General features: G+C 47.3%; 1 protein-coding gene across 3 annotated transcripts; it reads right to left on the bottom strand.

Annotated features, from left to right (window-relative positions):
• Window positions 1-303: 303 nt before the first annotated feature.
• TMEM255A (transmembrane protein 255A) lies at window positions 304-24,550 on the bottom strand. 3 transcript variants are annotated; one of them, XM_027898437.1, is made up of 9 exons: window positions 24,082-24,183; window positions 19,680-19,822; window positions 15,615-15,677; window positions 11,364-11,453; window positions 10,931-10,993; window positions 9,898-9,986; window positions 6,892-7,054; window positions 5,463-5,606; window positions 304-3,035 (listed from the first exon to the last, which is right to left on the bottom strand). In XM_027898437.1, the coding sequence occupies exons 1-9, from the start codon at window positions 24,137-24,139 to the stop codon at window positions 2,877-2,879; spliced, it is 972 nt and encodes a 323-aa protein (XP_027754238.1). In that variant the 5' UTR covers window positions 24,140-24,183; the 3' UTR covers window positions 304-2,876. The 3 variants fall into 3 exon arrangements, with proteins under 3 accessions (XP_027754238.1, XP_027754248.1, XP_027754256.1); XM_027898447.1 differs by having other exon boundaries at window positions 6,892-7,051; XM_027898455.1 differs by lacking the exons at window positions 19,680-19,822; window positions 24,082-24,183 and adding an exon at window positions 24,511-24,550.
• Between the last annotated feature and the right edge of the window lie 512 nt (window positions 24,551-25,062).

Below are 25,062 nucleotides of genomic sequence, written 5' to 3'. Positions count from 1 at the left end.
AAAATCGGCAGTAATGACTTTACAGTGCTGGAGGTCAGGGCACCGTGTTATGTGGGTAGAACTGCAGTATTACAAAGTGTAGGGGCATCTGGGGCATTCAGAAACAGAATTTTAAAAAGCGTCTTTGGCTAATCCTGATAGAAACACATTTCCAATATAACAAATAGAGGTGGGGGCTTTTTGTTCGTTGGGTTTTTCTTTTTTTTTTTTTAATTCACAGTGCAATTATAATGGAATTTCTCAACTAACATTCAAGACGCTTGTAAGACAGGAAAGTTGTTAAAATGAAAAATGCAATTTATAAATGCTTACAAAAGTCACACAATTTTATTTAACTTTGGTAAAGTAATAAAAGGGTACATATGAGCCACAATCTTGACATTCTCATAAGAAATGATGAATACAGTGCAGAATGTTGCGGTTACATTAAACACTTAGTTTTGCTCAAGCAGAAGGAAACAGGTAATTCAATAGAAAATCCCACCAGTAATTTTTTTAAATGTGAAAACGGCCTTGTCCTTTTATAGTGAATTTAAAGCAGCAATGTAACTTTTGCTTAAGTATTCCTTAGAAAAAAAAGGAGAATTTGGATATTTCCTAAGTTTAATGTTTTTCAACTCAAACCCAATAATTTCCCAACTGTTTCTCTGCCAGTAAGTTATGTTCCCCTCAGGAGTTTTAGTCCTGTCCTGTGGTGTCCCCTAGTCCTTCTAGCCCTATTTAGTTGACAGGCACAAATGGTAGAGTGTTTGTCAGAAGTGGGACAGGACTGTTGTTATCTCAAAGATAGAGCAATAAAATGTTTTCTGATACTAAATTGATGTGCCCTTCTGATTCTAGTTTTGTGGGGAGTTTTATCAAGAGAAATACTGTCTGTTTTGAAATTGCCCATGATCTCTTTATCAAGATTTAATTCAGTAAAATGTAATATAAAATGAAGGATGCCCTAGTATATAAATTTATTTTCAGTATGCAGATTTATAGGAGCTGCACTTAAACAATCTATAGTAAAACAAAATGTGACCAGGATATGTTTTGCATACACTACTGCTTTAAATCCCATGAGTTGTATTCCTTTCTCCAGCTGTTCAGTTCCCCTTCTTACTGGAGAAAAGCTACACTAGCTTCTGGATAAACAATATTATCCTTTAATGTACTAACATACTGATTAGTATTTGACAGTGGAAATGATAAGGTTAACACAGAATCTAGCCGAAAGGCTTTGCAAATGCATAGGATTAAAAATAGCATTATAAAGTGTGGGTGTACTTTCAAAAGTGAGATCAGAGACTTCAGTGTTTGTTTTCCATTTTTGACAGCATTTTAATTGATTTTAGGGTTGGTTTTTTTTAATAGATTAAAAGATGCCACAATTTAAAATCCAACTAAATTTTTCCCTACCCCACTAGTATATATTCCACTTTGCGATCCTGAAAGCCAGATTTAACTTCAAGGTGCCTTTTGGTCTGCATCAGTTGCAAGTAAAGGTAGCAACTGAGTATTAGAGTCAACAAACTGATGCCAAGGAAAATAAATCTTTAGGAAATAAGTAGTAAAATGTCACTACCTTATTTGTATCCCTGAAGTAAGCAGTTGAGAACGCTCAGGTTGAGCAGCTCAGATCTGAATGCTGTCTTCTGAAATCACTTCCTGGAGTAGAACCACACTTTACAGGTCAGCGTGTCACATATCAAAGCTGACCTTCCTTTGTTATGCAGGATGCATGCAAAATCTGCTTTAATCTAGATCAATCAGCATAGTCATCAGCTGAAGATTAAATGAAAGTCACAACAGTAATTGCAAATTCCTCGGTTTTCATCCTATATTACAGGGTGTTGAATTTTACTGTGTGAGACTTAAGTCTTAGAGAACTAGTAGTGGATATTCCTTATGTGCAGCCCATAATACAGCTACTTAAACAGTGCTTATTCAGGGAGCTGAATTCAGTCCATTAAAAAGGTTAAAAGTACAAGCTTAAAAAAAAAAATCCCAACCAAACAGAAGGGAAATAAATAAATAAATAAATAAATAAATAATGTTTTCACTGCACTGTTTCAGTGGCTTGTGGACAGTTCCTAATGCTCTTTATAGGAATACAAGGGTGATTTAGGCAGTGCAACCACCCAAAAGCTTGACTTCAGCTTTACTTACACAGAATTCAGAGACAACTCCATTTCACCTTCCATTTCACTTTAGGAAGCATTCTGAAATAAAACCAGCTTGCCTATTAAAGATCCCCCCCCTCAAAAAAGCCATGTTTGAATTGTTTTGCTACCATCTAGGAGGCTATCCTATGGTGTTATCTCTTTTCAATAGGGTTGAAGTTTGAGACACTGTTGCAGTTCCCCCAAGATTTTTCCAGTGTGTAGGCTGTAACCAACAAGTGATGTGAGCCAGGTCCTGTGCCCCCCTGCCCAAAATCCCAGCAACTGGAGCCTGAAGGCCAAACAAAACCAGTGTCGAGTCACGCTGTTTGCAAGTGCCCTCAACTTAAACAGATTGATGGTCTCTGGCAACTATCGATCCTGGCTACCCTTACTTCAGCTTGGCACAAGATGGAGTAGGGCAGACCAGAATCTGTCAGCTGTGTTGGATCCCTTTATTAAAAATCAAGGACTACGTGAACCAAAGAGGCTGACATTTAGGTCACCTGCTACTCACCAACACTTTAAAACATCACCAGTCTGTCCCCTGCGTCACAGGCCATTGCTGAGCTTCTGAAATAAGTCTCGCAAGACAGAACAGTCCAATCTAATATTTGTGTTTGCAATTCTCTTCTGTATCTATCCTCCTGCTGCCTCCCACAGTAAAATATAAATACAAAATGTTCACAATTATTTCGATGGCAAGTATTTTTGTCTTCTTTCCCACGTTCTTTATGGTGTGTAAGGTGGTGGCTTTTCAAAAGGTGGAAAATACGGTGGCGAGTAACGAGGTGGTGCGTTAGAGGCCCACATATAGCTGGGAGAGGGAGACATGGACTGGGGGTCATCGGAGAGGCCAGAAGGAGTGGAGGCTGGAAACACGCTGGAATGCTGCAGGAAGACAAGGAGAAGGCTGTAATGTGACCACTTCCTAATGCCAAGCGATACTTCATTGCCAAGCAGTTCAAAATTACCACTGCAAGGTTCACCTCTGCAAAACGTGTACATACAAATAACAAATTCAGTTACTTCCACTTGTTCCTGTGCTGATTTTGGCTGTGAAAGAGTTAATTTTCTTCATAGCAGCTGCTAGGGGGCTGTGGTTTGGATTTCCACGGGAAACAGTGTTGATAATTCAGGGATGTTTCCCTTATCACTGGGCAGAGCTTACCCAGAGCCAAGGCCTTTTCTGCTCCTCACCCCACCCCACCAGAGAGGAGGCTGGGGGGGCACAAGGAGCTGGGAGGGGACAGAGCCAGGACAGCTGATCCCAGCTGACCCAAAGGATCTCCCAGACCATATGGCTTTTTGCTTTGCTTGTGCATGTGGCCTTTGCTTTACTGTCCCCAAAATTTTCTCACTTTTGATTCTCTCCCTGATTCCTCCCACCCCCCCGCATTTGTGTGGGGCCCAAGTGGTTGAGGTCAAACCATGACAACTCTTCTGGCCAGTAATACACAGTGGGTTTGCCCCAGACAGCCCTGGTGCCCCTGTGCTGCTGTTGGCCACCTGGCCCACCTGAACAGGCCACCTGTAGAGCAAACAGCATTTGGTGGTGCCTGGACACACCAGCAAACACTGGAGCAGAGCCCAGGCACCACACACCCCTCCACCACCCTTCAGCTGCGGCACGGACTGAAATCACAAATGTACCTGGCTTAAGGCCCTGGCAGAGACTCAAAAGCAAGGAGGATTTGCACTGTGCTGCCAGGGGTGTGGGAGTGCCCATGGGAAGATGGCATTAATTCCTCCTTCAACATGGGGTGAAAGGCAGAGAAGGTCAACGCTCAACTGCACTCCCCTGACAGAGCCAAACGTGGCTCAGGCCGTGGAAGTCAAAACTCTCAGACTTTCTCACCCAACTGCCCTCAACCAAGAACACAGCGAGGAATAAGATGCCGGCACTGCTTCCACCCGGGACCTTTTCCTACTGCCCAGTTCCCATCACAGCCCCCTGCAAAGGCCCGGTGCCTTCCTCACCACGGGAGGACTGTGGAGTGTCATTAGCGATGGCACAAGCGGTGGCTGCTGCAACACCCACCAGCTCTCCCAAAAAACAGAGACCTGGGTCTGCCATTTCAGAGTCGTGTGTGAAAGGCTCCTGCAGGGGCACAGGCTTCCTCAGAAATTCTGGAGCAGTGTCGTTTTTTTCCCGTGAAAGATGTGTGGCATGAGTGGGAAGCACTCTTGCACCAGAGGGAGTGTATCCTCTGAAAAGGATTTGAGAGGCAAGGCTGGGCTTGCTCTCTGCAGGATGGCAGGGGAGAAGGTGTCAGGGTGGTACAGTCACTGCTTGGAGCAGAGCAGGGTTCAAGGCAAGAGAGTCTCCACAGCCAGAGGCTCAGCTAAGGCTCTCACGCAGGCCCCCCAAGTTCCATGGAGGAAACACAAGGCACAGACTTGGAATTGCATCTGAAAGAGAGACTTGACTATATTAAATTTAGATTACCTGACTTTATGCCCAGCTTTTGTGCTGACTCCTAAGCCAACACCTGTGCTCACAGCATTGAGACCCAGAGACTTTGATCCATCCAGCTGAGCTCTAAGTGTTAGCAGAGCCCAGCAGTACTTCCAGATAAAAAGTAGGAAAATCCACCCATGCTGAGCTCTCTGCAGGTACTGGGGCTGCTGTACAGACAAACCCTGAGTCTGACAGCACTTAGAACTGCTGAGAAGCTGAGAAGAGGACTTTGCAGACGAGCTTGGTTTGGTATGCACTGAGGTTGGCATTTTTGTAAGTGATACAATGCCAGTGACTGTTCCAGGTTTCATTAATCTCAAAAATGCATCACAAATCTGTATAAATAAATCCTAGAAATTGTGATATAAATGTTCATCTAGGAAGCCCTGACAGCAGTGTTGTCTAGTGGCACCAGCAGTAAAACCAGGAAGGTTTAGATTTGTGTTAACTCTTATGCATGGCTCTGATGAGGGAGACGGTGGCTATCACAGAGCACACCTCTTAGTTGATGTCTAAGACCTTAACCTCTTGTTAATAAATAAAAGTCTTCAGCCCTGATGGTTGCAAAGAAAATGCATGATGTGTGATGTAGTGAGAGGTGGGGAAGGCAGGCAGGCAGCAGGTTCTGTTGCCCTCACTTCAAAGGCAGCTTCCAGGAAAACACTGTAACCTTAGTAAGAGAGAGCACTACCAAGGACTTAAGTCTTTCCAACCTAGTAGGAAAGATTTGATATTTTCTGCAGGAACAAGAAAATTAAACTGTGTGAATGATGGGAAGGCAGGTCTCCGGAGTCCTGCAGGGCTGGCTGGATTTAACCTTGCTGCTAAACAAGAAAACATCCTGTAACATTCCCCACCTGAAAGTCATAGGCAGAGTAGGGAGGCAGGTGAGGAGTGCTGTGGTAGTAGGTGTTGTAAGACGTCACTTGTGGCCTCGAGTAGTAGGTCACCGAAGGGTGTGCATTTTCAACCGTACAGTTCAGCGTAGGGAGGGAAGGAGTCTGTTAAAAAGAAGAGAATTTCAGGCTGCTAAGCAAGTCATGGAAAGCTGACAGCTGAATGAAAGCAGAAATGGTTTAGAGGAGCACTGTGTGTCTTTAGATCTCGATTCTCTTGAATTAGCAACTGGCAATCCAGTTCCCTCTCAGGGCAGCAGCTAAGCCCCGAGGTCATTTCATTCCTCAGCCACTCATTGCTTCCTCTCAGATTCCACAGAACAAGCTGGTAATAGCCCAGTGCACAGCAGTACTCAAACAAAACAGATTTGCATCTTCACAAGCAGGAGAAATGATCCATTAATTCTGATTACTCTGTTATTCACTGCATTTTGAGAGATTTCAAATCCTCTTGTACTGCTGTTCATAGGCACTTCTATGCAGCTTTTTTTTTGCAGAGGTTTAGAGGCTCTCTGATGTGGACCAAATCTCAAAGGGCTACAGTGCACAGCTGGGAATGTGTCTCCTGTTTTATTTGGGAAGATATTGGTGAGTCTGAAAAGAGTTCCGAGTTCTGCAGTAAGGCACCCTTAGTGCAGGGCCCAAGATTTCTTTGTAAGAAAAATGTATAGCCAGGACAAGAAATGCTCTTTTCTGTGTGTCTCATTTTGTATTATTCCAAATGAGTCAAAAGTGACTGAAAAAACCCCAAGTGTATCTGCTGAACGATCAGTTCTCCCCACTGATTTGTGCTGTTCAGAACAAAACTATATGGAAGGCAGCCTTGTTAAGTGAGGGTATTTCAAAGCTCATGTTGTCAGAACAGCATTTTCTCCATTATCTGACGCTTGATTTTGATCCCCAGTTCACCCTCCCAGATTCCACACCATGAAGAAACCAGATGGAGAGTTTCAGCCTAACACAGCTGCTTAAACAACCTGTAAAGCTCAGAACCCTACAACTGCTATAAAATCAACAATTCATGAGCAACCACCACACATTTCCTTGTAGAACGAGAATGCTATGAAAAGGAAGATCAATTTTTAAGAAAGAGCTTATTTTCATTCATCCTGGTATTGCCAACACCTCTGAGAAGGTTCCTTTTGAAAATACAACCTCCTAATTCTGTTCATCTTTTCTAACTGTGCTCAGGTGATGACTCGAGATCAGAGAAGTGAATCACTTCCACTCTCCCCTAACAGTTATTTCCTGCCCTCCTTTTCATCCTGACTGCAGTGATGCATAGATAATTTGCATGGAAATACTAATAGCTGTTCTCATTATTATTTTTAAAAGGCAATTTGCCTGAATTTTTTTGCCTTAATATACAGAGAAATTGATACCCTCTTACCATATCTTTAAAGCCTCCAAGGATTGCTGCTGTAATGATCCCCAGGAATAGCCCCACTATGTTCAGAATTGTTGCTGACCAGAGCAGGTGGTAAAGGTGGATGATGTCCTGGCAGCTGCTGACATCAATGTATTCATAGTAGCCTCCAGAAATCTCTACTCTGCTAAATTAGGGAAGAAAACAACAACGATAAAAAACTGCACCACGCATCATAAAACCCAAGTACTTCTGCTGGACAGTAAAATGCATTCTGCATTCAGTGACAGCCTGGACCTTACTACTGAGGGAGTGGGGACAAAGCCTGTTAGATCCCGTGCTTGTGCCATCCAAGACCTCCCTGCACAATGACAGCAGAAGACTGATCTGCTCTGAAACAAACAAGGCCTGCAGATACCCAAATATCCTTGAGTCTCAATCTGCCGGTTATTTCTATCATCAGAAATCTCCACAGGAGTCCTACAGGCTTCCCAAGGATGAACCAGTCTCTGGCACCCTGGCAGGGAGAGGTCTTTCTGCCTGCATTTTTAGGCTTTACCACATGCAGAAAAGAGATGGAGAAAACTTGGTGAAATCCAGTCAGGTCATTATTCTGGAAAAGGAAAAGCAGCTCCTACAACATGTGGGCTGGAGTCTTGTAGTGGGATTGTAGGAATAGGTACAATTTTGGAAGAACTTGTGACGGAAAGCTAGACCTTGATTTCACTTAGGAAGGCTGCAAAATGCCTTCTCAAATGGGTTAGATATTTTTTTTCCTTCCTTCTGCATTTCAGAGAAAGTTGCAGGGAGAAGCTGTGAGCGAGCTATCTCCCTGGAATGCAGGGAGATAACATTTACAGTGTACAAGGCCTCCTCGGGCCAGAGAGGGTGGGGAAGGAGAGAGAAGATACAAAAATCCCTGGAGAAGGCGGGGCATTGCCCTTTTCCCCTGGGTGCCCGTGTGCTGCATCATTAAGAAATGGTCCTTGCATCTGAAATAAACCCCTTTTTTAATCCTTCCACTGCCTTGGCATTCTCGGGAAGAATACCTGTATATGTTTTACCTTACAGGGATTCTTCAGGAATGACTTCTCTCTGCCTGCAGGGCAGGAGACAGGCTGGCCTTCAGCATAACTTACCAGATGTAGTGGACTGCAGCAAATTCCCCTTCAGAAAACATATTTATCAATGACAGGCAACATTAAGAGCTTATGAATGACTTATCTCCCAGCTCACATACAGGGTTAGGCTCAAACTGCACAAGGGCTTTGAGGAAATGGGGAAGAACAGGCTCACACTGAAGGTCAAGAAGCAGGAGATCCAGGCTCAGGTCCCCAGCGGACTCTGCAAGGCCTTCAGGGCCTGCCCCCTTTAACAAGAGCCACGCTCCTGCCCTCATTACTCAACTTTGACTTCTTCTCCTTTATTTTTTCCATATTCCATTGTGGCAGGCCACTGCAGGAGACACTGCAAGGAGGAGATGGGGATTGAGGCAGAGCATAACCCCAGGACACACAGACCTGCCCATGTGCTGGCACGACCTCGGTGTGACCTGAGCACACACCGTGACCGCCTCCAACAATACAACCTGTGTGTGCTGCTGGCAAGGGCTCGTTCCTATGGAGATGTGTCAGAGTGCAGAGCTCTCAGCCAGCCTTGGAGCACCGACCAGAACATTCTGCATTGCTCAGAGAAGCACAACACGTACTTATGCGTGGGAAGGGGCTCGTCCTGCGCTGCCACAGCTGGACGTCAGGAAGGATGCGACATTGCCATCACTTTTCCCACATTTTCCATGTGCACTAACCAGCCTTGAATGTCCATGCCATTCTTAATGAGATCCCAAAAGAACCAGCACTTCCTCAGCGAAGGATATTTTTGTGGTGCTAAGCAAGATTAAGATGGTAACAACTGGTATCTTGTATCAGAGAGGGGAAAATGAGTCAGAGGCAGGACCCCAACCAGCCTGCCTGGGGACAAAAAAACCCAAAACCAAAAGAAAGACAAATACAGCAAAGTTTCGAGCTTTTCTATTCCAAATACTTCTCTGTGAATCGCTCTCTTCAGCCAGTACAAAGGGATCATGTTCTGTAAGTTGCCAAAGGAAGGTGTGAGCTTCACCCATCTGCAATGGCCTTCACAGACACAAAGTCCTACAAAGACCAGGAATCAGGTTTCCCAGCACAGAGAACCACCCACCCTTTCCCAACAACAGCTTTTCACCTTCCTCCGCCTCAGTCAATGATTTAAGTGGGGGCCAGCTCAGCTAAGTACTGTGAGAAACGCTAAGCCTGGAACAGCCCCAGGCAAGAACCAGCACTAAAAAAATCAATTTATTAATTGCTTGCTGACACACATTAGGCACTCCACATGATATAAACAGCACATGCTGTAAATGACGCTGGCTTAGGCACAGTAGCCTGATCTAGCTGGTGTGATCACTCTGCAGTGGCTCTGGATTGGTAACCACCTCCTGACTCATCACTGCACAGTGCTGATTCACCTTCCAACCCCCTGTGACCACGAACGATATTTGGATACGGGCAGAGAGGTTTATGAACCCCAGCCTGTGAACTCTCCTCCCTGTTGGCAGGGTGCGGAATGAAACGGTCACAAGGAGAGGAAGAACAGTGTCCCAGTTTTTACACTGATAATCATCTAAAACAAAATAAGACCCAGGGAACAAGCAGTGCCAACAGAGGAGGAAGGTATTAGGACAAGGGACACTCATTAGGGGGGATAACTAGGGAGGACACCAAGCACTAAAGTCATGGAAACTCCTGTCCTCTTCATTTTTCCAGCTGGGCTGGCCCAGAGCATTCTCACCCATAGCTGGGATGGCTTTGGTTCACACACCCCTTTATTTGGTTAGCTTTTGTCTGGGACTCCCTGTGGCTGGTAACCACAGCTTAAGATCCCTCCCCACAGCAACTGTCATTAACCGATACTGTCCTGGCCTGCCAGACAGACACCTGCAATCAGACACCTGCTTGCCCTTCCCACGGCCAGGAATGGCATTTTTTGGCTTACTTCCCACAGTTGTACAGGTCACAGCAGAAGCAGGTATTGGTTTTTATTTTTGGTGTGCAGGGGGCACGGCGTTGTGGGTGGCAGATCGCCTGTGTGAATACAGAGAAAAATACATAAAGCACATTAGGACACAATCCTCAAACAGTTCCTGCTGCTATTTGGCTTGTTCTACATGTAGATTTTGCACTGATCTCCAGATTAGCCCCAGGCAGATTTTTCTTTCCTTATCTTGCTCCTGCAAAGTCCACAGTTACTGGAATAAAGACGTACTAGGCTAGAACAGAGCAGTTTCCTTTCACTGTGGGTAACTCACAGACAAGCCCACGCCTGCACAGGAAGGGGGGTTTGCAACTCTTACACGAAGCCAAGGTGTTGCTGAACTAACACAGCTCACCACACAGCAACTCAGAGCAAAGAGCTGTCAACAGCACGACACAAACTGAGAGCAAGAACTCCATACTGGTGCATAACTGACCAAAATGGTCACTGTCTGCCCGCGGGTGGTAACACCCAAGCTCACATGGACAGGCTTTGGCCTGAAAAGAGAGTGGACCCCACCAATGCTGCTGGGTAGTACTTAACTTTGCACCTCAAGCAGGCATTCTAATTCAAAATACAGTGGTTATTTAAAACTAGTTGGGAACTTGGGAGCTCTGACAGGCTTCTCTTTGGAGAATACAATAGCAGAGGTGCACAGGCTGGTACATGTTGCTCATACCCACAGAAATTACTGCTGTCTGAACTCTTAAGCCACCACCCCACTCCTGTAAAGAACGCAGAGCTGAAGATCTAGAGAAACAGGTGTGTTTTCCTATCCCACATCCCCTCCTCTCCACCTGCTCCTTCACTAATGAGGCAGTACCAAGCATGGAGGAATTCACCTCCTTGAGTCCTCCCACCCCAGGCCCAGCCTCCCACCCCCTCCTCACTTTTCAGACCTGCAGGACACTGGAGCAGCTTCCTGGCAGCAGGTTCCTCCACCTGCACAAGGAAGCTGCCCCTTCAGAGACAGCACAGCCAAACGTGCTCTCACCTCAGGCGGGGTGGTGCTCTTGGAGTAGTACTGGCATCGCCCCGCGTACAGCGGCCTCAGGTCCTGCCGGAGGAAAGGCACCAGGATTAGTACTGCAGCAAAACAAAGAAACCACCTGAAGGGGCTGGGGAAACTCAGAGAATGTTTTGTACCACCCTAGCCATGGCACCCCCCACCCCAGCTCCCTGAGCCCTGGGTGATGTTTGACCCTGGCTCTCAGAGGGGTGTATTTGTTACGGCCAGCACAGGAGGAGCAGGGGCTTTAACTGGGCTCGTTTGGGTGATGGTGGCCATACTGAACTGAAGGATTTATTCCTCGTCCCCTCAGACACATCCTAGAGCTGCCTGACATGTTTCTGAGGGTTCTTCATGCTGACTCATAACAATTTCTCATTAATTGTTGCAGGACCTGCGTTTTCCTGGAGGCACTTACTATGTGTCTGGCAGCAAAGACACCGTCTACTATGGCACAGCAGAACGCAGCAATGACACCAAAGCTGATGAAGACGATCGATGCAACCAGCTGAGAAAGGAAAACAAAGCAAAGTATCATCTGCCTCTCCACAACCAAGTGATTTGTGCCCTCTCCACAAGGATACTCAAACTACAGTCAATAAGCCCTCAGGCAATCAATGACCCAAATGTTTGCCTGGGCTGCACAGCCCGGTCTCACTGAAGGCAGTGGGATGTGTGTCTGCTCTGGCAAAGCGGCAGGAGTGGCGGCTCTGTGCCAGACGGCTTCTCTGGGGACCTGAGATAGAAATGCAGGTTCTTCCATGACTCCAAAAGGCTAAACTTGGGCTGGGGATACACCTCCTCTTCTGGCTGCTGCTGTCCTTAACTCTTCCCTAACACAATCCAGAAGGATCCTACGTGTATTTTTAACGTACCTCAGGATTCTTAGGTTTACCACACCGGTTTTACCTAGATCTCCCTAAGTGAAAACAGGCCTTCCTCCAGCAGCATCCCTGTGCAGACCAGGGCAGCCTGAGCAACAAGTGGGGATGTAGGAGGGCTCGCTTGGGGATGTGGAAATGGTCCCTGTACAACTGCTGACTTCACTTAGCTTCAAAATGAGAGAAAATAAAATGGTTTTCTAGATGAGGCAAGTATTCAAGACACAGATATAAGACCTGCAGCAGCAGATGGAGCAGACTGTGAAATGATCCCAGTGACTACATGAACATGTCACGGCCACTAGGCTGCTACTGGAATATTAGATGCTGTGCCACCAACTACTTGCAGGTGGCAGCAGGTGACAAGTTTTCCAAGATCAGATCCTACACTGGGACCTTGTTTCTCTCAGCTGCAAACACCTGCATTTCCTCCCCATTTAGCCCCAGCATCTCCACATCTGGATCTCAACTCACATTATCCACATTATCACATTACCTTGTTTCACAACCAAACCAGTGAAATTACACAAGGGGAGAGAGTGCAGCTTCTCACAGTCTCAGTGGAAGAATGGGGCTTATGGCTTAGGTTATTTTGTAGCAAGTTTGGTTTTCCTCTGTACTGTCCTTTTTTTTTTCATACTTACATGAAAGAGGATATTTTCCCTAAATAGCATGAGCCTTGGAGATGGGAAGTGAGCCAAACACTAAATATATACAATTAGGGTATTTGTCGGTCATGCCTGCTTGCAGATAGGAGCTGCTAATATGGTTGTTCAAAATAAATACAAGGTTAATGATGATACTTTCATAACAGCCCTACCAGGAGATAAGGATCTAATGCTAGAAATGGGTTTGCTCACTTTATTTACACAGTTTCCTCTCTCCCAGCTGGAGAAAGAAAAGCCTGAAAACCAAACACTGAGAATTTATGATAAAGAAAAATCAAACAGCAAATAGAAATATACAAATTATTTTTTTAAAATCTCAGTTTTCCACTTGCCACTAAGATTTTTGATTTGGGCTTAATACTGTTACTGTAGCAAGCAGAAGTCCCTCTCAAGAGCTGAGTGATGTTCTTGATTGATCTTCGCTCATCTAACTCTTGATGAAGTCAGCCACACTAAGTAGCATTCAGACAAGAAAAGACAAACTGGGTTTGGACAGGGCAGGAACCACAAAGCAGGAGTGTCCTGGGCTGAGGATCCCTTTGGGTGACGGTACAGCCACTCCAGGGCTGTGGAGCTGCTGGTTCTCCCTTTCCCCTGGCATGGATGACTGTCATAAAGGCACGTAAACCGCTGACTCCTGAGCTGAAAACTGCTGAGCGGGCAGCTGGGCTGGGCCAGAGCCGCCTGCAGGGTGGGCAGCTGGGCCTCCCTGGGGGGATGAGAGCTCTCCCTTTCTTTGGCAAGTGGGAATTGCAGATGCATGGCATGACAGTTAAAACACAGAGGTCTATTGCTGACAGCAGGCTGGAGAGAAGGGAGGAGTGAGAGCTGCTTCAGCTTAGCTCTCCCCATAAGCCACACTGGCTCACTCGACTCCTCACACTCCTCACTCCCCTTACGGACAGAAACACACACGAGAACACAGCTGCAGAAACTGCTTTTAGCTTTTCCTGCCATCAGCTGCGTAACAAGCCAGACCCAGACTGTCGTTTAGCAAACTAGGACACTGGGGGAGTTCACAGGAGATGATAAAATAAATCCTGCGCTGCCAGTGGCATTATGGAAACATGTAATGGACAAAGCTGCCCCTGGGCAAGGAGGAGGTGTGACTAAAGCACAGGGACAATAAGTGACAGCTGCTGCATGTCCTCTCTGCGGTCAGAGCAGAGACACGCTCGCTCGCTGCCAGCCGAGGCAGCAGTGACGCAATCCCTGCAAAGCTGGGTCGTGTGTGCTTTTTGGGACACAAAATGATAGACGGATGAAAAGAACAAACACAGGCTACCCAGGGCTCTTCAGAATAACCAAACAGTCAAGTCAGAGCCATGCTGTCACTCGTGGCCACTCCTGTGAAGGGTCCAGGACTGGCACAACATGGTCATTGCTCAACCAGACACCGACACGCTGCTAATACACGATGAGCAAGAGGCTGAAACCCCGCTAGGACAGAAAGAACAGGACGTGTTGCTCTTGCAGAGCCAGGGTGAAAACAACAAAAAATATCCACTGGGAAACTCACCTCCCCTGCACCCTGTCTGACTGTGGGAAAGGCAGATGTCCTCTCCTGCAGGGTCTGCCTCACCCTCTCCCTCTGGCTCTGCAGGGAGCCCGCTATTTGCAAAGCAAAGGCTAAGGCAGGACAGCCCAGCTTCTGGATGTGGACAGGCAGGAATTTCTCCCATTTCCCCCTGCAGCTTGGCCACCATGCCTTAGCCTTGGACGGCAGCACACCCTGCTAATCTGAGCCCACTCCCAGAGGCAGCTCCATCCCTGCAGAAGCAGCAGAGGGACTGGCTGCAGGGACAGCACCACCTCCCTCAGCTCTCTGCAGCCTCATACAAGGAAAGCTGGAAAGATCTTGCTGCCAGAGCATGGGGAAACCGCTGGGGAGGGGGAGTGCAGCTGCTCTCCTGGGAGAGCCCAGCCCAGGCAGGAGACAGATCTGCGTACAGGGTGCTCCAGGAGCTGGACTGCACCTCCCCACATGCCACCTCTGGCCAGCCACGTGTGGGCAAGCAGAGGAAACAGGTTTGGAAAGATTGAGCTCGACAGCCTGCCAGGACAGTATCAAGTACCAACTTCTACTGATCTTTCTTTACCCACACCTTTTGCTAAAGTCTCAAAAAAGCCTTCCCCCTACCCTAAGCCCTGTCGCTGACATCTCCAAGCACTACAGCCTCTACCTCTAGGCAGGGGCATCAAGACGTGGGGTTTGTGAAGCAGCATCTGCAAGATGCCATCAGAGACCCAGACAAGTCCACAAGTGTCCCATGGCAAGCCAAGTGTCCTGTGCTTGCCAAGAGGGGTAATCTGGGCCAGCTCCATCCCCACTGCACAGACACCCCCTCCCACTCCAGCACAAGCTCAGTTGTGACTGTCTCCCCTGGTTTGTGCTATCTGCATGTTCACTTCTTATTGGAAGAGGTGTTTGGAAATAGGAACCAGCAACAGGTGTGTTAATCAGCAGAGCTGGAGAGATCGGCTGCTCCTCAGTTACATCAGTCTTCATGCTTTTTGTCATGATGATATCTCAAGTGTCTTATGCTGTAGACACTTGTAGAGCAGACAGCTCTGAGCACTCCTGTCCTCAAGAAGGACTTTCTGCTGGGCTCTCTATGGGATTTCACCTCCAGACTGGCTGCTTGATCTTCTGCTCTAACCTTTGCTTAGAATAGAAGGTGGCCAAAAGCAATTTTTTCAGAGTTCTGGGCTTCTAAGTACTTATTTTAAAAGATTTAAAATAAGTATATTATTTTTGTCTTATTTACCATATTATGTACCACATACTGTGACAGCTCAAAAGAAAAAGCCCTGGGCATGAGTCTGTGAAGCACTGACTATCCTGAAAACTCCAAATGCTCGATTTCAAGCTCTTTAAAAAAATTCCACCAAGTTCAGTGAGACTGTGTATAGTCACTTTGTACTTCCTTGAGCTTTTTTTTTTAATTTAAAAATAGCAGAGTTAACAGCCTTGTTCTCCTGGGCTGCCAGAAACCATCTTGAGTTCTCAAGAGGTATGCAATACTACCCTGGAAGAGTTAAGAGAACCAATAATACTCTTTACATACAATACTTGAGTTACTGTCATTTTTTTTAGAGAAGTTTCTATAAGGAACTTACCATTTGCCTTTTGTTTTCTATCAAGTTTGATCCGATTATTCCAAGAAACGACCCAAAACCAAGCTGCAAAACAACGTATTGTTAGCATTTAGATCAGGATGATACCCAACATATTTTGTATACAGACAGAACACATTTAAATCCAGAAGCAGCAAAAGAACATACTGTGGATGTGTGAGCACTCTTCCTTAGCAAGAAACCAGTGGAGTCTCACTAGCAGGAACTATCAGGTGTGTCCCACCTATGGCACTAAAAGCGTGTGTAGAAATCAAAAGGATGAGTTCTGAATTCCATTCCCTCCCCAGTGATGCTGAGCAATGGCGAGTGGATGAGGATATGCACTGCTGTCTTGGAACAACCCTAGCAGCACTCAGGAGTCTCCAGATGCAAACCTTGCAGGACCACGGCACTAACATCTGCAGGACCAGGCTTCTGTAGCCTCACCGAGCCAGTGAGCAATCACCTCAGTTTTTAACTCAGAGACTTTCTTGATGTGAACTATGAAACAAGGGAGATTTACACTTTGGAAGATTTAGCAGCTTTCTGCCTTCTCCTACTCCTCCCTCATTTCCAGGGGTGAGGATGAATTCACCAGGGTCTTCTACTAGGAGAGCTCACGCCAACCCAGCCAACAGAACAAGCTACTGCAGCAAAAGCATCTTTTTTTTGCTGCCATAAGTGACAACACTTATTTCAGCTCAATGCAGTCATCCAGGAGCGTGATTTTCCACCTCCTTTCTCCACAGCCTTAAGCTACTTAGCTACATTAAGTAGAAGTTTCCAGGACAGAGCACACCTCAGCCAGGCCAAGATCAGGGACTTCAAGGAGGAACCACAGACTGTGAGGGGAGATGCAGAAGTGCTTCTGTCACGCCCAGAAAGGTCTTTGGTTGGTCTAGAGCATATCCATCTCCACTTCCATGGGTCGGCAAAATGAGAAATGCCGGAAAAGTCCTACGGTTGGATCTGTCATATTAAGCAGGTGCAAATCCAGACAACAGACCAAGGGATGGTGAAGATCTGGGTGAGAATACCCAATAACTGTCCTACTCCCCAGGATGCAGAACCTGGAATCGATATTTTAAGATGCAGGAATAGAAAACAAAGGGTTAATAAACCCAATGCTAACAGGCAGAGGCACGTACAGAGATTAGCAGACACAAATGTGATAAAAAGCTGGGCTTAAATCTTCCTCTGCCCTGCTCAAGTCCAGTATCCTTCGGTGCAGTGCCATGGGCAGGGAGGGCAGCTGGCTCAAACAGCAGGGATTAAAGCAGAGCAGCTGATCAGGCAACACACACCTAAGGCAAATGCTCAAAAAAATGTTTTGTGCCCTTTGAGCTTTATCTGTAAGAGAGATATCCACGTGGTCTTTCAGAGCAGCTTCAAATCAAAAGCCGAAATACTTCAGATAATATAATTCAAAAAGAAGAAATTACAGCAAGTCTGTACATCCAACAGGTGAAGACCAAATAAATCAGTGGATTCTCATTAACAGGAACTCGCATTAATAGAAAAACTACTCATTCTTCTGTGGATGGGACAAAGAGATCTTAGGAATCTGCATCAACTGCATCATTTATTTGCTGATGGATATGATGCCTTGGGATGTCTGTCTGAAAGGAGGACAGGACACAAAATGAATGCACTTTAGCCAACATCCCTGGCAAGGAACCACTATAGAAGAGGTTTGCCAGTGAAAATGTAAGAAAGGTCAGTCATTTACACAGATTCTGGAAGCTGTTGTAACTTGGAGATAACACACATATCTCACAGTCTCACTTCACAAGGGTGCTTGCCCTCTGCACCTGATCATTGTTCTTGTCTGCTGAGCATCACTGTTATATTCCAGGCTTCCCTATCCCAGCTCAGTCATCCAGGCACAGGTGAGGACATTTCCCACAGAGACACAGCCAGGGTGTTCACTGATGTAGTCGTGAAGGTTGGGTGGTCACAGAGGAGGGTGAAGGCAGCCTGTCTATAGGACATGTCACTGCACCCTCTGCTTCAGCTTCTCCAGTTGTACCAATGAGGAACTGAGTTGTTTGGGGAAAAAACTAACCTCAAACCCTCAAAAAACCCAAGCAAACAAATTCCCACTTGTGTGGATGGTCTCCAGTGGCCGGTTCCACTCTTCCTTGGAAGAAGAGGCCTGGGAAGACAATCCCCTGCATCAGACAGTCACCTCTTTCCATGTTCCCTCCTCCACAAGAGGTGTTTGCCCAAGGAACACAAGTTGAAGGAGCAAAAAACGGTGCATGAGGCGTGGCAGCGATGAGACTTCTGGCTGTGTTTTCCTTAACTTACCTACCAAGGCAGGGTACTCAGGGTATGACTAACAGAGCACAGAACCCCTGAGGGAAATGCACGCAGGCCTAACACCAGTGTGAGGTTCTGGATGACAAGAGCTGCAAGGAGCAACTTCTTCAGGGCTGTGGAAGTCACCTGCCTGGGGACAACTCACCGAGTACTTGTGCACCGCAGCAAGCCCTTTTTCCCAGTAAAGGGAGAAATCCCAGCTTGTTATGAAACATTGGCTATTTTAAGCACCTGCTGAAGCATCCAGCAGCACACTGGAATGTTTTCCTGTGCGGGAAGACAGGTGAGGTCATCACACATTACCATACAGCGGATTAATGAACCGAGAGGGGGAATTTGGTGACAAACACAAATTGCCAGGGTGCCTCTGAATAAAGTAACTCAATGCCCTTCCCAAGTCCAGGAATTCATTAATTCCTTGAGTAGACTAACTCCTAAAAAAGCGTTAGTGATGCTGACGTTCCCAGTCTATAAATAGCACGGGAGATGTCAAGGGGACGTGAGCAACAGACTCAACCCATCTGCATCAGTCTGCAGGACCTGCTTTGAAGCACGAGGTTCAGCTCAGGCTGACAGGGTGTAGGCTAAGTGTGGAGCGTTTGAAATGCTTCTCAACAGCTTCCTTCTATACTTCTCATTAAAAAAGATCAGACCTAAATGCAGGAGTTACTGTGAGAAACCAGAAAACCTAAACTGAAGAGGCCCAACATAATCTGTAACAATGTTCCACACTAAGGGCTGTAAAGGGACTTTCTTCAGTCACAGAAGAACTCGGTCAAGAGAAGTATAAAGCTCCCTGAGATCTGCAACGTGTGGCAAATAAATCAAACAGCAACAAGGCAAGAACAAGCCTCCACCTAGTTATCTTGGAACCTAGTTTGGTTTCAAGCCTCCAAATCAGAAGTGCAGCTCTCCACAGCTGTTACACCAGAAATCTCTAGCTGGGGCTACTAGCTACACTCAGTATGCTAAGACATCCCTTTTGACTGCAGTTCAGTGCTTCTTTCTGAGCATATCTCAGACATGCACAGGAACAGACCAGGACTTGCTTTCCAGTTTGGATTAGACCTTTGCTCGTGCCAGGAGAGGCATAATGTACTTGCCCCTTATGCTTCTGCAGGAGGATATACATCTCATAGCAGGAAGGCTGGACACCAGTGGTCTTCTCTAAATTAAGCCATTTGAAGCTACAGGATTGTCCTTTCCCATTTTCAGCTGTTGATAACAAAAAAAAAAAGAAGAAATGGATGTGCTCGAGCCTTTGATGTACATGCTCCCCTGACAAACTGCCAAGCTCCTCATCCAGGGACTCCAAGTCATTAAACACTTTGGCAAGTGAACTTTATCACCACAAGTCACATGAACAGTATTCCAAGACCTGGTCTCGCAACTGTTCTTGGCACCTATGGTCCTTCTTTGCCTTCCTTCTGCCTGGGCTCGATGTGATCTGTGCAAACAAAGAAGTTCTACAGTTCCTTCCACTGACATAAAACCTTTTTACCTGTCATACCATTAGCTCAAAAGCATGTTATTACCTTAAGCCCAGCAGAAGCTGCCACTTGGATGGGATTTTTGCATGAGAATGAGCAGCAGGTGCAAAATAATAATAAAACAAATAAATCAAATGGCAATGAAGTAACTGAGCAAAATATTCAGGACAAGATCACCCTTTTTAACATTTGCAGCATTACAAGGGACTTTGCAGGCAATAAGTTTTCTAGACCTACCTAGGAGTTCTATACTTACAATAACCCCTGGGTAATAACCTCCAACAGTCACATTTTGGGTTCTTGTTGTAGCAGCTAGGCCCACCGTTAGAATTAATACTGACACAATGAGGAGAGTCACAGTTACGTAGAGGGAATTTCTTTTTCTTCTATTGAACGACCCTAAAAACACACACACACAACAGAATTTGCTGATTCCATCTGGGGACAGTCACAACACCACAAATTTCTCCTCCCACCGCCATCCACATCATGGTGAATTTCCTTTCTTCTAACTTGAGAATATTTTTGGGCTTGGCTGTCACTTTTCACCTTCACTAACATGCTTTATCAAGCGTTACTAGGGCATCTGAATCCACATTTACTTATCACTGCTCTGACGTAGATGAAGAGAGCCTTAAGAACTGTAACTCTGCAAAGCTCATTTAGATACATCAGAGTCTCCCAGCCCCTCTGGCCTGGGGCAATTGAGCTAATGAGGAATATTCCCATTAGGCACTTATATATTTTCTAATCTGTCTGCTTCTATCAAGCTAAATAACCACACTGTATGCTGCTTGTTTTGAGGGGGGCAATCTTGGCTGTAATCATAAGGCATCCACAATTTTCCATGCAAATGAGACATCACCAGTAACAGCCACTTCTCCCTCTCCTGTAGTATCATCCCCTACTTTCAGTAAGGACCAGCTATTTTTACATGCTTGAATAATGAACTTGTGGATTAGTAAAACTCATCTACAGCTGCCTGATGATGAGTTTTTTTTCCTTTTATATATTTATAGGTCTCCCAAATGAACAAAAATATAAAAGAGTGATTCCACCAGCCAAGAGGAAAGCTGGCTGCGACATTACACTCAGCAACATCTTTAGGTGTGTTTGCTCAGTATGTGCTCTGCCATCTTCATGTCACTCTGTGGGACAATCCTTTTGACCATATTTCATATATTATGTAGACATGTCCTGCAAGAGTGGCTGGTAGGACAATGGACTGTAACAGCCCCCTGCCGCACTCCCTGAGGGCTGTTGGGGCCATCCTGAATCCCATTCCCACAGCCTGGGGCTCTCCAACATGCCCAGGGAGCAGGTAAAGGTATTTCCCACTCCAGAGGCTCCCAAGCCACATGCATGCTCCCAGCACTTCTCAGGGTGTTTCAGAGAAGGGCAGGGAACGTGTCCCAAGGGCAAGGAGCTGCTTTCATCATTGCTGAGTGTATTCCCTAAAGCAAACCATCTTGGGAATCCCCATCTGAGGTGTTCAGGGGCTCCCTGACAGCCTGGACATGGCTATATAAAACACCTGCAGAAAGGTGCAAACAAGCCAAACACAACCTCCTTGTCCAAATTCTCCAGAAAGAGGAGCACACCAGGCCTTGCTGGACAGCTTCTGTCTCAGAGATGTACACCCCAGGTGCCCTTCCATAGGGTTGTACATATCTGCAGAGCAGATAGAGAGATCTTTTCACCCCAACAGCTACACCAGTGCAGCCATATGGACACACTGGTACAAATTATCTCCCTTCCTCCACAGGGACAGCTCTCCACGCGGAAAAGGGCAGCAGCTCCCCACTGCTCCTCCACACCCGCTCCATCCTGATTCACCAGCCGTGCTGCTGGCAGGAGCGCTCCCTCTCCATGCTCTGGACTGGCACGGCTGCCACTGGCATGGGGCTGGATCATTTCACCCACATCCATCAGATGAGCTTGAAATCACAGACAAGTCCTAAACTTGGGGCTTAAAAGCCCAACGCAGGGAGATCACTGAATGGGTAAGGTTCAAAAGGACCAATGGAGGTCATCTAGTCCAACCTCCCTGCTCAAGCAGGCTCCTCTCGATGAAAGAGCAAGAGAGGTTTGTAAAAAAAACACCATCCTTTCTGACTGACCAGTGTCTCTGGAAGGAAAGCTCTTCACCTGCAAACCTTCTGCTCATGTCCCAGAGCACAGCTCTGACTACATCAGTGGGACATCACTGGTTCTAAGAGCAAGCAGCCTGACAATTAGTTAGTCCTTAGCTGGAATGAACAGCTACACAGTTACTAATTTCAAACAATAAAAAAAAAAAATTAAATAACTTCTAAAGAACCTTAAGATGCAGGCTGGTTCAGTGACCCTTAGCTTTTCATGCCATGCTTTTACAGCCTGCAGATAAAGGTGCCCAACTGTTTGCTGCTGGTTGTATTTGGGGTTATTCTTTTTAATCTACTCAATCTGCCAAGTAAGTTAATAATATAAAATCTAGTCTTCTAAATCATTCAAAATTCATCAAGATATCAAGCCTTTCTGTAGGTATTGCCTCCCAAATTCTATCACTTGTGCCACACTGCAGTTCCAATGAAGCCATTTAAAAGCAAGTGTCCCATAAACTTCTTTAAATTCCATAGCACTGGGACCAAAACTTAGCTGAATGAAACTTTAGAACCTGGAGAGAAACTGCTGCTTCTTACATAGAAGTAGGTAATACCTCCTTCTCTGGAAGGAGAGAAAGAACGAACCCGTCTTGCTTCCACATGATTACCAAACTTCTGTTTACTGCTACAGTCTGGCTGGCAAATGAGCAGAGGGTAAACAAACCCAGCCATATGTTCCTTGCACAGCTCAAACCCTGCACGGTTGGGCCGTGTGGGTGTGCAGATGTTTGTGTGCCCTGCAAAACCACCCTGCAGAGCACGGCCGAGTGGGGGCCGCGGGCACAAACCAGCGCTCCTGCACTGCCATCACAGGTGCTGCAAGAAGTTACCACGAAAACACCTGCAAAATGTGCCCATTTGTCTCAAAACCAGGGTATTTTTCAACAGCATTTCTGCAGAAAAACGCCCAAAAAGAAGCAGCCTGAAACACCGTTTATGGATTCCAAACTTGTTTTGGCACCACTTTTTCCACTCTTCATTTCCACATTGTTTCCCAGGTCAGGAGTGGCACACATCAAAATGCAATAGAGAAGAGAAACAAAAGGTTTCCAGCTGGAAAATTTCTGAAAGCTTTTCAATAGTCCTCATAAGATTAAATAAAAAAAAAAAAAAAGCTTTTATTCCAAGTTCTGACAAAACCAACTATAATCCTTTAACTTGATATCGAAGAGAGATGTGAAACTGAAGAGATAATGTGATTACCTCCACTTTAGCTCTGCACTGGGACACTAATTACATTTTTTCTTTCTCAGAAAACATGTTTTGCTACGTGTGCGGAGAGAAAATGGTTTTGTACTTCTGTAAGGATGCCCACAGCTGCTTCAGTATACATGGACTCAGTATCTCTGCTGACAGCTGCTGAAGGGCTGCCCTGGCAAAATCATCTCCCTCAATGTTAATTTTTGCTGAAAATATTCCCCATCAGATCATTCTTCTCTTTGCTCCTGAGCTTGGTACAGCTCTGTAGAGTGGAGCTACAAGAGCTTTGCTATCTCAGCTTTTAAGAGATAGCATTAGCCTTTTCTCTGTGATTTATTCCAATTAGATACCTCAAAACTTGCAGTGCTTACCACAGTGTGAGTATACAAGGCAGTCTGAAACACTGCTTAACTGTGGGAGGGAGATGTAAAGAAACTACTGCCATGCATAGTCTGGGTATTGCTTTTGCTAAAATGGCACTCCAAATGTGGACTGGTCTTAGAAAGACCATTTTTATTTTAAGCATCAGAAACATCCTCTTATTATCCTTGCCATATATAAGCCCACTCTAAACACAAGGTCGTAGCAGGTTTTTGCAGATTACTTTAAAAGTTTGCAATAATGCATATCTTTGTACTGCCCTTGATTTACTTCTGTTTTTTCCTGATTATTAGAAGAAAACAGACAAGATGGCACAGAAACAGCACCGACTTCTCCATCTTGTTCTTTGGGTGGGGGAGTGGAAAGCCAGAAAGCGAGGAATAAACGCAAAGTAGCCCAAGGAAGAAAGCCAGCTTCAACTTTTACCCCCGGGAGAATGGGGGGGCAGATGGCACCGAGCCTCCCTCTCCCCAGCCTCCCTCCTTTTGTTCCATTTTTTTTCTGCTAAAACCGCGTCAGCGTGGGGGTCAGTGACCCCACCGCCCCCCGACTGCGGGCCCAGCAGTGCAGGGGCGGGGGCTGCGGGGGCTGCGGGGCTCCTGCCCCGCTCGGGCGGAGCGCGGGTGGGGGGGATTCAGTCCGCACTCAGGGACGAGCGGCCCCGGCCCCGTCAGCGGCCGCTCCAAAGGATGATGATGATGCCACTGCCGCCGCCGCGGGGCCGGGCAGCGACCCTGCCCGCGGGGGTCCCGCCGCAGCGGCCGCGAGGGTTGCGGGGACACACGGACCGGACCGAGCGCCGCGGCCGGACCCGCGCCCGGCGGGGGAGCGGCCCCGTCGCTGCGGCCCCGCGGGGTTCCCGCGCACCCACCGCCCCGCACGGCCCCGCGCCCCCCGGCCCCGCACGGGGTCCCCCCGGCCCGGCACACTCACCCACGGAGTCGGGCAGGGCCACGCCGCCAGGGCGCTGCTGAGTCAGGGACTGCCGCATGGTGCCGGTACCGCCGCTCCCGCCGCAGCCGCGGGGCCACGGCGGCCGCCACAGCCCCGGCACCGGCCGCGCCTGCGCAGCGGGGCGGGAACCGAGCGGCGGCGCCGGCACGGAACCGGGCGGAACCGAACCGAGCAGGGCAGAACCGCCCCGAACTGAACTGAACCGCCCGCTGCACCCCCGGGCCCGCGGGGAGCGCTCGGGAACGGGCACGTCCTTCCCAAGTGACTGCCCGGGGCCGTCCCGCTGGAAACAGCGGAGTGACAGTGCCCCGGGGGGAGCTGGGGAGGGAGGGAGGGACGGAGCTGCTGCCCCGTCTGCGGAGGGGACGGAGGTCCTGCCCCGGCTCCGGGTGGTCCCGCCGCACTCACCGGCAGCCCGGCCAGAGGGGCTCCCCGCCTCGCTGGTGTTGGCTCTCCTCATCTTTCTCCAGCCCCTTTACCTTCAGCAGCTCCCACCCCTCTCCAGCCCTGTTGCTCTGGGACACTCCGTCCTTCACCAAACACCTCCCTGGCACCTCTCTGTTACCCCCTCCTCCCCATCTCCCTCCTCCCTGCGGTGTGGGTGACAGTCCCGGGCAGTCCCAGACAGCCCACCGGCCACGGGCACCGGCCCAGTGTTTTATTTCCCGGTGCTCTGAGACCTCCGCTCCGGTGGTGATGCCTGTTGCTGCCCTTGCCCTGTCCCATGGAGGCAGCAATCCCCTGCAATCTCCCTGCGTCTCTGGCCAAGGAGCCAGGACAGGCCCTTAACCTCTGTTTTCCACATCCTATCTGTAAAATGGGGATAAAAGCATCTTCCCAGCAGGCTTCATAATTGCTTGTAAATCACTTTAATGCCCTGGGCTGAAAGGTGCTAAGTACAAATCATATAATTATTTCGAGCATATTTCATCAAGTTAGAAGAAACTAATCCTATCTCTG

The sequence above is a fragment of the Empidonax traillii genome, unplaced genomic scaffold (assembly GCF_003031625.1).
Source record: "Empidonax traillii isolate 1590-97213 ecotype Southwest subspecies unplaced genomic scaffold, ASM303162v1 scaffold20:size5563877, whole genome shotgun sequence".
NCBI lineage: Eukaryota > Metazoa > Chordata > Aves > Passeriformes > Tyrannidae > Empidonax > Empidonax traillii.
The sequence above is the reverse complement of the archived record's forward strand: the minus strand, read 5'-3'. Positions and strand labels throughout refer to the sequence as shown.

What these genes read in the sequence shown, in the direction of transcription:
- TMEM255A (XM_027898437.1), bottom strand. Translation starts at nt 24,139, where the DNA reads ATGCGGCAGTCCCTGACTCAGCAGCGCCCTGGCGGCGTGGCCCTGCCC. An exon ending in GACCTGTACAACTGTGGGAA is followed by an intron (nt 7,055 to 9,897) that starts GTAAGCCAAAAA and finishes TCCCTAATTTAG; the next exon opens with CAGAGTAGAGATTTCTGGAG. An exon ending in ACTCTGCCTATGACTTTCAG is followed by an intron (nt 3,036 to 5,462) that starts GTGGGGAATGTT and finishes GTCTTCCTGCAG; the next exon opens with CATTCCAGCGTGTTTCCAGC.